General features: G+C 44.2%; 1 protein-coding gene across 5 annotated transcripts in view; it reads right to left on the bottom strand.

The window, feature by feature from the left end:
• The window catches only part of WDR37 (WD repeat domain 37), a 238,826-nt gene that overhangs the window by 75,540 nt on the left and 151,037 nt on the right, over positions 1-12,249 (bottom strand). For 4 of the 5 annotated variants that reach the window (XM_078782006.1, XM_078782007.1, XM_078782008.1 and 1 more), the window contains one exon: positions 4,468-4,603. In XM_078782006.1, the coding sequence (XP_078638132.1) occupies positions 4,468-4,603 (136 nt within the window). Of the gene's footprint in view, positions 1-4,467; positions 4,604-7,331; positions 7,394-12,249 lie in introns of all 5 variants that reach the window. The other variant, XM_068122728.2, reaches the window with a different exon arrangement.

Genomic DNA, 12,249 nt, shown 5'->3' with positions numbered 1-12,249 from the left:
GCTGTCCATGCTACACGTACATAAACTTCTGCAAATAAATTATAATTTGTGTTGCTTTTAAGCCTTTAATTATTAAGAAAATGGCTGATAATTTGGTCCACCAATTAGATGAGAAATTAATGAAGTAGTTCGATTGTAACATCATTTTAAAACGTTATTGTTAGTCAGGGAGACTATGCAATCCCGTGGGATTTTTATGATTAGAAGATCCCACCTATATGAATGTGTTAAATAGGTACGAAAGAACATGAAAAACCATGTTGGCAATTTTGAAAGTGTTGCAGAGGGCAGCCATCTTGGATTTCAAAATGGACGTATTGGACGCAACCTATTGTTGCTATAAGGCCATGAATGTTCTGTGAGGTTAGGCTAAGTTTAGTAGTTGAACATACACTTATCAAGTCAAGGAATTAATATATGAAAATTCAAAATGACTGCCAATATGACATCAATATTTCATCCTTTTGAGTCAGTGGTACATTGTCCATACTACATGCTAGTTGTGTGGTTGGTTGCCAGAGTTTATTGCCTGCTCCAATCCTTGTGGAAGTTAAAACAACTCATCTTCACTATCACTATCCTCCTCTTCATCATCTGAGAGAACTGTGTCTTCTGAGTTGTCACATGATTCTGAGTCCTCACTACAGCTACAAAGATCTGTGCAATTCAATCCATTCCTTCTGCATTTGCAGCGATTACTTGAACATCGTGTCTTTGCACAGGAACATTTCACCAGATCAATTACTGCTTGCGGAGCAGGCGGCAAGGTTGGCATGACTGGTTTATATCGGCCATCTACCAAATTCCAACCACATTCCAGCGGTTCTGGTATGTCTGGATTTGCAATGATGTCATTATTCCAAATTATGGCCTGGTAGTGCGCTCTCAAGATGACATTACGCAGTGCAGCTTGGGTTGGAGGTAAACCTTCTGATTGAGCTTGCTTCTTCTTGAATAGCCACCACCTTACATCAGCTACATTCAACAGCTCTGTGTTAGGGAGATACAACTTGCATACAAATCATTCAATTGCAGCAAACAAAGTGTTAGGTAGTTCATCTGTTGTTCCTAGCTGTACAAGGGCATTTACTATCTCATCAGTTGGATCAAGTTCCTGCAGTACTTTCCAGAATTTATTCTTTCCTTTTCCAGCAAATTTTCCTGTGACATCTGCTCCTGATAGTGCATGAAATCCCGGTAGAGCTGCAGCTTTCCTTGGACCCAAGGCACTGCAGATGGGCTCAAGGGGTATCACCCTATGTTTTTGACCAGCCCCTGTTACAAAGGAAGTATTTGGACATAAACTGGGGTATCGTCTGATGGCAAGTACAAGCACATCGGTGTCTGGTGAGTGGATGTCTAGAGAGGTAGCACCATTTACAGAAGCATCAATGGAATGCAGAATGAGTTTGGTATCTGCTTCTTCTTGACTACTTGAGAGGTCAACTGCTGCTCTATGTGTAGCTCTTGCCTTATTCCGCCAGGCAACCACAAGGGACTTGCCCATTGTTACATCATGTTGCAGTATCTTTTCAGCCAAATAGGCAGTTAATGCATCTTTCGTTGACACATGGGCAAGCAACTGCTGCATGCTTAGTTTGCCAATTGATGTGGAATCAGTAATATGATACACCACTGCCCTGTTACCACCCAAACGTCTCTCACGGGTTGAAGCTTTCAGAGATTCTCCAGTGTCATAACGGTCAAACACCAAATGTACCTTGTCGTAGTCACCATACTTCTGCCAGTGGCGTCCAATGAAGTGGTTTGCTAGGTCATGAGAGGTTTTGATGCATTCTGGCTTGTCCAATGTTTGTAAATCAGCCATTGTATCGATGACAGCAACACACTTATAGTTGACTCCAGCTTGATCCACTCTTTGGTTATTATTTTCCTGGGTCACTGCTTCAACCTTTGGCAGGTTTTCTAGTATCAACATCAGGTCACTCTTCGATGTGGTGTGAAGGAGTGAACCATCGGCTGCAAACAACGACCTCGGTACTACAGAAAATTCATATGTACCAACAGCTTGCTTAAGGTCAATATCTCTTGCTTTGGATACTACCAGTAAACGGGCAAACAGTGCCCGATCTTCCTGGAGTTCCACAATTTTGTCTTCAATTTTTGTCTGAGTTTTCATCGCACTTGACGACCACATCTGCAACTTCTGTTTCTTCATTGGCGCCCAAATGTTGACATTGTTTGTAGTGATTCTATCTGAAACAAATTGAGCAAAACACTCCTCTCCAATCTGTGTTCTTCTGCAAATGTCATGTAGGACTCTCTCTGGCATGACGGCTTTGGTAACCATATTGATCAACTGCTCACATTCATCTGTAAAGGGGTTTGTGAACTTGTTGATAGTATCCTTCAGTGCAGCTATGTTCTTCACCTGTAGTTTGGTTTTGGCATCTGTATTCTCATGATGCTGCTTCATTGTTTGGTTTCTTGTTACAACAGCTATTGCCTCTGCTTCTTTTGCTAGCCGGGCAAGATCTGGTGCCACTAAGAAGAACTTTGCGCGGGCCAAGGGGCTGAGTGTAATACCAATGAGTCCACCAAGTACTTTCATCATCCGGTTTACTTGCTCGAGAGCGTGATCGGGACAAATTGCACAGAATGGGTTGATGTTCTTGTTGACAACCCAATTTCCATCCATAAACTCGGCCCATATTTCTGGATCTGATTTGGCCAAAGCTTTCATGTCTGCCAAGTACACAGAGAGCAAGCGGGCATAGTTCAACTTGTCATGGGCAAAGAAGTACTTTACAAACGTTTCCGTTGCATCAAGATGAAGCATCCTGTCACCGCTTCGCACTGCTCTTATGTACGTTAGCATTTCCAAAACCATCGTCATATACTGGCAGATGGCCCGTGCCAGTGGTCTGTTAGCTATAGCTTCATCAAATTCACTCATCTTATCCAGGATTCCAGGTGAATCCACTGTATGTTTCATATCTTCATGAGCTCTCTGTATTTTCTCAACATTATTATCTCTGCATGCCTTGTTGAGCTTGTCAGCCTTTTCAGTGCATTTGTGGTGTAGTTCCCCTTTTTCTTTGAAGAAAGCCTCAACGTACAAGGTAAAAAAAAGCTTGCACAGTAGTCAAGTGGGCTGTTATTCCTCTTTTCACATGACGTCCATCAATAATTTGTTTAACAGTAGCTGCGCCGTATAACTCTGCTTCAATCCAGCACAAATCTAATCCGCTACCATCCATGTAAGAACCTATAGCTCGAAGCTCGGCCATGACTGTATGCAGTTCTCCAGGATGGAGTATCATGTGGCTGCAATCATCTCGGGCCATTTGAAGTTGCTTTGCTGGTTTGTACAAACCCATGTCTAAAGTAATCACCGTTTTATGTTCTTCACCAACGACCTTCGCTGAGATGCCTTGCGCTTGTTTTAATATTGTAAGCAATGTAAAAAAGTAATGTAAAAGCAAATGTAAAAAATTAAGGTAAAAAAAAAAAAATTGAAATCCAAGATGGCCGCCATCTGCAACACTTCCAATTTTGCCAACATGGATTTTCTTGCTCCTTGGGACCTAAATAGTCTACCTAGGTAGGTGGCATGTTTTAATAATTTAAATCTCATGGGTCTTTATATCACAACATAGTCCCCCTGACTATGTGCAAAGTAAGCATTCCCTTGCACAGGCCTGACGTGCAATGCCTAGGAACCATCAGAGAATGTCGCGCAGTGGACAGAAAATGTACTCTGGGTATAGCGCCCAGAAATCCATGCTCAACATCTGTTGGCGTTTCGGATGATTCCTTCAGGGCAAACTTGCCATTGTGCGAGACAACACAATGCAGGACAAAGCGCTACAGAGAACCACAATCCCACAATGTACCAAGATCCACTCCAACACAGAATAACATTAAAATAATACAGTTAATCTCTGACACAGTTACAATTTGCCAGATGACCATCCGGTTGCCATCTCATATGTGATATCACGTGACCTGATTAGATTTATCATCTGCTTCCACTAATTTAAGGATTACATACAAAATCTCACTGATGGTTGCATTGTAGATTGCTGCAGCATAGCATTGCCGACATGCTTTCTATATTTTTTTAATTAAATAGTTAGTTTACTATTCCATTTAATGCATGAATTATATTCAGGCAGTAAATGGAATAATAAATGAATGAAAATAAAATAAAGAAATAAAGGAAGGCTCTACAAATGTAAGCAAATGCTAATGTATCGTTCGGCACAATGCTATCCTGTGTATGGTTAAAACTCTTGTTGAAAGACTGTTATTCTGCTCAACCAATAAACACCATTGATGGTGGTTGCGATGGAGGACAGGATCATGAAAAATGTTTACGGACATAAAAATTAACCACAAAGTGTCCCAGAGGGATGCTGGAGTGGCAGTGACGCGAAACGCAATTTGCGTCGGTTCGACACACACGTTATTTGTGAGTAAATGAATTGGTGGATGGACAGACACCTGCCGACGCTGTGCCAAGGATGACGGGAACCACGTGTGTAGTTGCCACATCCCAGATGCCATCACGGTGCCCCAGGTACTGCCGTACGAGCTGGCAAACGGCACGTGTCGCGGTGGTCTTGAAGCTCGAGACGATCTGCGGGTAAGAAGCACCAAAGGTCAGCGTGTCCGGGTAAAATTCATATGAGGTGTGAAAGGGGTGGGGCAGGATGAACTTGCCACTTTTTAAGGCCTTGTACTTTTGGATAATTTCAATTTGTCAGATTATCATTCAGATGCCTTCTCATAAATGAAATCACATGACCATATGAATTCGATTTAATTAATGAAATGTGGTAGTGATGGGTAAAGGCAGGGAGGGGTTGGGGTGTGTGGGTTGATGCATGGAACTTGTATTAAAGCTAAACTCAGACTCAAGATTGTAAAGTTAATAAAACGCACGATAGGTGCTACGTTGTCGAGGAAAAATCACGATTGGTATTTTTGCACAAACTAAATAATTACACAATTGTTAATGACCACAAAGTCTGAGGAAGAATATCGCCATTCCAAGTGCATAAGCTTCTGCAAAGTCACAGCCAAGATCCATTGCCAGCATAAACAAAAAGAGGAAAGACAAACAGAACAAATCTGAAAACATACATACAGGATTCAAGCAGAGATGGCAATACGGTTGCCACGACCATCACGTGGTAAAGGTAAAAGCATCGCAGCATAAAACAAGCGGCCGGAGGTACAATTACAGTGCAAGCACATCCAATAAGGAAGCCATTGTTTACCGGATGGGTGGGGGTGATGGATGCAGAGGCGTGCATGGTGGCGCAACACACAAATTCAAATGAGACGAATGAAATCCAGGACCCCCACTCATCCAGCAAAAAAATAGAAAAAAAAGAACAGAACACGACGATGGGGGAACCATTTGCTTCGTGTTGCAGAGACCCATATGAATATGGAAATTATGGGGTTTTGTCTCGGACGGGGGTTGTTACCGTGGTGGTTATTTTACTCTTTTTTTCCACCATGAATGCCAGCGTAAGACCGCTGGGAAATTTCACCGGTCGCAGACGTGTCGTGAACAGCGAGCGGCCCGTGGTGCAAAAGGACTTGTTATTTCGAAGTCTAATTCAGCCGCCGGCGCAAACAAACGCAGACCAACAATTGTGGATGAGCGGCCAGGGAACGAGCGACAGGGGCTAGACATCCCAATGCCCGGTCTCCATTCATAAAAGCACAACGTTCAGCAGGGATGTTTCGGAGGGGAAAATACATATATTTAAGAACAGGATGATGGGCTGGAGAAAGGACGATTGCGCCTGCAAGCCATGCTGTGCGCCAGCAATCTACATGTAAATATGCATCCGAGGGTGCGTGCGTCGCGCCTCCATAATTGTTCCCCAGCTCACCGAAACAAGCTCTCTGACCGATTCGGAAACCGAGAACTATGCGTTACGTTCTCCACAACTCTACTAAGTATGCACGCACCCGCGTAGCTTCCACGCACATGCTTAATCACGCAGATAATTCCACTGACAAAAGGTCAGCAATGAGGAGTTAGGGAGGTGGGGTGGGAGCAGAAATCTACAGGAGCATTGTGAAGTTCAATAGCATGAAAACAAAAATAAACATGCACCAAATTGGAATAGATTGTCCCCATCACTAGGCAAGCAAAATAATTTATTTATTTTTAAGGAGACAGTTTGCAATAATGGTCTTTCTCGCAAGCTACACACCTGCTCTTTCTCTACACGATATTACGGTGACACGCCAACGCGCGTCTATTGCTTGCACTAAATCTGTGGGCAGATCTAGCGGGCGCTCGTTGTATAAAAACATCCAATTTGCAAACATAAACGGCTTCCTAATAAACCGCACGAGAGTAGTGCCCATCAGAAATCCCTCATCTCTTGAGCGGGGCCACACAATGGCATTGCAGCCGGAGTTCCGATTCCGCCGCCGCAAACTGCCAGATTTATTGTGGCGGACTTCTTTTGCATAGCTTTGTCCAAAGCGCAGACAACAAATCACAAGACCCTTTCACTGGCATCGCTTTTCCAAACGCCAAAGTTACTTTGTGTCTTTATGCAAGGTCACTTGGCTAATGCAACTTTTTTGATAAACGGGAGCAAACGTGTGCGCTCCCAAAGCGGAGCACAATTTAGTATTTACCGTGGATGGTTTTGTCAGGATCTCCAGCTGTTCACCATTAACCAAGAGATAGAGTGGAAGGTATTTTGCTCATAGACCTACTCAAACAGAAAATAAAATGTTACTCTTGGTGGTATTTACTCCTGTGTTCGCGATGCGGAGCCCAGCATCTCCAGGGGGGTTCCTTTCTGACACCAATCCTATTAAAGAATTGCATAAATGACCCCTTTGCCACCCTACTCCGTCTACTATTCTACTCCATTCCAAATAATTACAAACCACCCCAGCGCAAAGAACAGATTGGCTGCTATGCTACAAAACTGGTCAAACCATCTGGTGCATGACCTAAATCCCCCCAAAAATATAGAATAATTTCCCATCATTCCAAAAAAGACCACCCATTTGGCAAACCCCTAGAGCTCTCCTGCATCTTATAATCACACATGACCTGTCCTTGGGAGCACACATTCCCCAAGCCATCCTCAAAGCAGGGCACCATATGGTGGATCGCATTTTCTTGTTATTTCAAGCAATATTCACCGTCGTATCAATTCCACTGCTGCCTTTACTTTCCACAATTTTGCAGGCAATGAATAATAGTTGGAGAAAACCAACCCAGCTCTACATGTTAATGCAAACGACCGATGGTGTGCATTTGATACAATACATCTGGTAGGATATTGTGTCAAAAGAAAAAAGAAAAACAGCAGATTTACTTGTACAAATAGCTGCCATCTTTCCCGAGGTCTCAGAAGTCCAGGGCATTCCCAATATGGTTCTGGATGGGTTGTGTGGAAGAATGAAATTTCGCGTTCGTTTAAAAAAATTTTTTTTATGAGACACAGTCAGATTGTTGAACTGGAGCAACTTCAAAGACGCAGCTTAAAATATCTCATTGGCCATGGTTGCTTCATTTACCCTTTTCATGGGGATCGAGTGCCAAAGACCTGCACTTTGTTTCAAAATATCACCATGCTGGAGGCCTGTGAATTACACCGCCGGGAGTTGGCAGAGGGAGTAGCGAATCATGCAAACGGCAAATGACAAGCAATGAGCAGTGGGTAGTGCAACGACAGAGGAGTCAGTGGGCAATCCCGTTACCCAAGAGTCGCCTCCCCACAGCTCCCAGCTGCCCACGCTGAAGTTCAGGGGTCCACCAAGGTCGGGACGCTTCAAGATGGCAGCCACAGAAACAGGTAGACAAAGAGACAAGTCAAGCAGAGAAACAGATAAAGACAGACCGAGAGAAAAGAGCAGAGAGACTGATTGGCAATATGAAAAGACAAGGCACAAAAAAGTGGTTCTAAGCTCACAGTACAAGCAATGTGCGCACCTGCCTTGGATCAATTTTACAGACTCGCATGCAAATGTGAGTCGCATGTAAGAACATGCCTGCCACTCTTCCAAGCATTTTCCGACATCAAATTTTGCCATCAAAAGGAAGGCCTGGGTTCCAGCGCTGCGAGGAGACTGGCATCAAAATAATTTACTTTATTAACACGAGGATCAACATGCTGTTGAAGAGATGAAAAAAAGAAGAAAAAAATCAACCATGACGTCTCACGTGTGCCCTCAGTCAAAGGCCGTTGGTCAATCTGGGATAAAGTTCTAATTGTTGATAAGAAAGATGATGCATCAACGGTTGAATCGGAAAATATGTAGTAAGAATGGCAAGACTGTAGTCAAACCAAGGCTGGTTTGTTCACATTTCCCATCTGAGCACTTAGCTCATGCTGCTGGGATCCTCGATTCAAACCCCATATAAGGGGAGTCTAAATACTTATCACCCTTCCCAACCACAAAGGAATGATCCTGTGCAAGCAAACCTCAAGCACAGGTGTTGGTCCTTTTCAATGAGCAGTCACCATGCCAACGCCACAGGTTTTCACGGACCATCGGTGAGTGCCCCATTGAAAGACAAAGTCGTGTTTTTTATTCTAAATTTTTTGAAAAGGTCATAAAAGTTTTGATACACTTTTAGTGTCAATTTGTTAGTTTTTAGCTTATGTCCTTGCAATTCACAGAAAAGTATGCAGAACACGAATCCTGTATGTAATATATGTATTCCATAAGTCTTAGATACAAAAAAAAACGTCTTAATCGCTCAAGATCCCAAACAATTTATCCCACTTTACAAGGTGGCCCACAAAATGAAGAGGCATTTTAAAATTTCAATTTTTTTTTTTCATTATAGCATCAGTATATTTATAAAATACGATGAATATTCTTTGGAGATACCAATATTTTCTACCAGACTTGCAGGACTGTGATCCATTGAGGATTCTCATTACTCGTTACCAAGTACCCTGGTTTGAGGACAACGCCTCGCTCTTAAGACTCACTGTGAAGTCATAGAATCCTGTTTCTGCAGGGTGCCCGTCAGATCTTTCTATAGTTCTGAAGTCATTACACCAGTCAGGCGTTAGGAGTTAGAGGGAGGTTAGGAACTCCTGGTTTAACCCAGGAGAGATCATTGTCTCGGTGAATACAGTAGTAACAAGTGCTGTCCTACCACTCCGTTCGTTCGGATGATCCTCCTCACGCAGTCAGGCGTATAGGGCTTCCGACGCAGTTTCATAGGCTAGGGGGCACAATCCTGGACAGGTCGCCACTCTGACGCAGCATGCTTGAATGGCTCACTTTTTCCCAGAGCTTGTACTCATTTTTCCCCAGAGCTTGTACTCATTTTGCCAACCCGAGTAGAATGACAGACTGAGTCAACCCAGGTGGTTATTTTGGCATGGCAGGGGTTTGAACTCTGGACTTTAAGATATTGAGCTAACCACCTTAACTGTTAAGCCACCAACAGGCATTCCCTTAATATTTTTATTTGATGCATCATACGCTTTACTGAGCATTGGTGCTGCCAATGCAGTTTCTTGGCAAGGGTTATACTGGGTGGTTTGCCATTGCATTCCCAGCATTGTTTGTCTCTCTATCCATTTAAATACTGAGAGTCAAGCAAGGAAGCAGCATGGACCATTTATTGATTAAAAAGTCTTTGGTACAACTCAGCCGGCGTTTGAACTACCACAAAGCGATTTCCTACAATTCGAGTGCATTGTACAGATTCACACTGAGAGAGGATGCTCCAACCATTATGTCACTGAGTCTGGTTTCCCTTGATATAGACAACCTTGAAGAACTGCGTCCAAAATTATTGATACAGTCGTGGCCAAAAATATTGGCACCATTGCACTTTTTCAAATAATGCGGCATTTCTTCCAGAAAATTGTTGAAATTTGAAAAAAAAAATTGGTATCCACAAATGTATTTCGTGGTTTGCAGTGGAACAAAACAAAAAAAAAGCTGAAAAAATTACAAAATCTTAGCTTATTCCACACAGAAATCCTAAAATGGCCAGGACAATATTATTGGCACCTTTTAGAAGTTGTCAGAAATAAATATATTTCAAGCAGGTGATTCTCCTTTACTTTGGAATTGAACTCACTGAGGGTGAGTTGCGGGAACCTGCAAAATAAAAATCACTCATTCAACCAGTTTGAATGGAGAAAAGGAGTCATTCTGCTGTTTTGTGTCACTGTGTGTACCTCAATGAGCATGGAGAAAAGAAAGAAAACCAGAGAATTGTCTGAGGAGGTCAAACACAAGATTGTAGCCAAGCATGGACAATCTCAAGGCTACAAGTCAATCTCCGGAGACCTTGATGTTCCTGTGTCCACCATTCGCAATGTTATCAGGAAGTTTAAGGCCCATGGCACTGTAGCCAACCTCCCTGGACGTGGCTGTAAGAGAAAACATGATCGAAGGTTGCAGCGAATGATTGTTTGAATGGTGGAGAAAGCACCTCGATTAACAGATTCAAGCTGACCTTCAGACACAAGGTACTGTTACGTGGTCCTCCCGGTGACTACCTGGTCTCGGTGACCCCCGGACCGTGAGAGGAACTCCGCCAGAAAGATTTATTATGTATGCGCTTTCGTAACGCAATCAATATGAATTCCAACCAAGAAAAAAACCCCACACCAAGGATCCGGAATAATCAATGACATATTCCCCAAGCAATCAACCATCAACAATCAGCAATCAATAGTGCAAAGATGTAAACTCATCTACATTACTCTAAGATGGCCATCTTATACATTCCTCACGTGAGCCCCACTCCCGACTCCCTCCGTGGTCAATGTCTCTCACAATGTCTCCGTACTCCTGTAGTTCGATCTCCGCACGTGGGCGGTTGAACGGACCCTTCCTGACGTGCTTTCACCGGGCACGTCCCGTACCGGGAACAACGGCTGCAGCACGCACCTCCTGGCCAAGCAAACCGGATAATGTAAAGCAGGCAAAGCAACACGCGGCTTGCCCAGCGCGCGCGGCCCCAGGTGCGACCCGTACGCGGCCTTGGAGACAGCGAGGTGAACTGTGCCAGCTGCTTGGTTCCGTGTACGAACCCACAGTGACTTGACGTGTCAACAGGTAGTTACACGTCCCGGTAACTCCTCTCGCCAGACGGGCTTTGAAACGCCGATTCTCTTACGTTGCTCAATCGATACCGCTCGCGTCCAAGCTTGGCGAGGAAGAAGAAAAATCGTCGCGTCTCTAGGACCTCGTGTCTTTTCTTCTTCCGTTTCCGGTCTCCTTTTTCTCAGCAGGGCTCCTGACCCTTTAATCACAACAACCCTTAATCGACTACACATTGATAAGCAAAGCCCGGAATAGTAATTCACATAAATATGTAACACTCCCCCCCTTCAAGAAAGAAAGTTTGAACCCAGCGAAAACTTTCTTTGCCGGCCAACTTGGATAAACACCAGATAACTCACCCCCCCCCCCCCCCAACTCATCAGTTCCCCCCGGGCACAGTCATCACTTAAAAATAAAGCAACAAAATTTCACACGATCCCCTAGATGAATTCCCTCTGGACCAAGCGTCAACCACTTCTAGTTTCTCTTGAATGACGGTTAAGAGGTGGTGACCAAAGCCCCCAAATTTAAACCTCTCTATAGCACTTTTTCGGGAGGCCCAGCGGAATATTCCCTACATGGACGCCTTAAGGAATGTGGAGTTCACGGTTAGTCCGGGGAGGAAAGTTCACTACCTGGACGCCTTTAAGAACGTGGCATTCATGGTTAGTCCGTGTAGGAGCCCCGGCTCGACGGCTCCCCCGTATATAGTGCTTCAACTTCTCCAGACTCCTAACCGTTACGGTGGGACCCCTTGTCCCAGCCGTTACCTGACTGGCGGTCTCTTTCTCGGCCAGTGCTCTGACATTCATTCTTTCGGGAGGTGCCGTAACTCTGGGAGCCTCCATAGTAATATCGGCTGCTGCCAACCCCAAAACTACTGCCAAGTTGTCCTCTTCTGTAGACCTCTCGACGCCTACGAAAGGCCTTCCCTACTGTTATGGTCCGACCCTCCAAATCCTTACCATTCCAATTCTTCTCTGCCTCCCTGACGTCTCTTGTGCTTGCAAACGTGACAAAGCCGAACCCTCTTGACCATTGCGTTTCCCTGTCTTTTACCACCCGCACTTCCACCAGCGGCCCATATCTGTTGAAGACAGAGGTCAGAACTTCTTCCTCTGTGTTGAAGTTCAGTCCCCCTACAAATAACTTGGAACTTTTGTCGCCATCCCGAGCTGGTGGGGTGTTATTTTCCCTGCTGTGCTCTTT

The sequence above is a fragment of the Myxine glutinosa genome, chromosome 7, assembly GCF_964187855.1.
Source record: "Myxine glutinosa chromosome 7, kmMyxGlut1.1, whole genome shotgun sequence".
Lineage (NCBI taxonomy): Eukaryota > Metazoa > Chordata > Myxini > Myxiniformes > Myxinidae > Myxine > Myxine glutinosa.
This window is presented reverse-complemented; position numbering and strand designations above follow the sequence as displayed.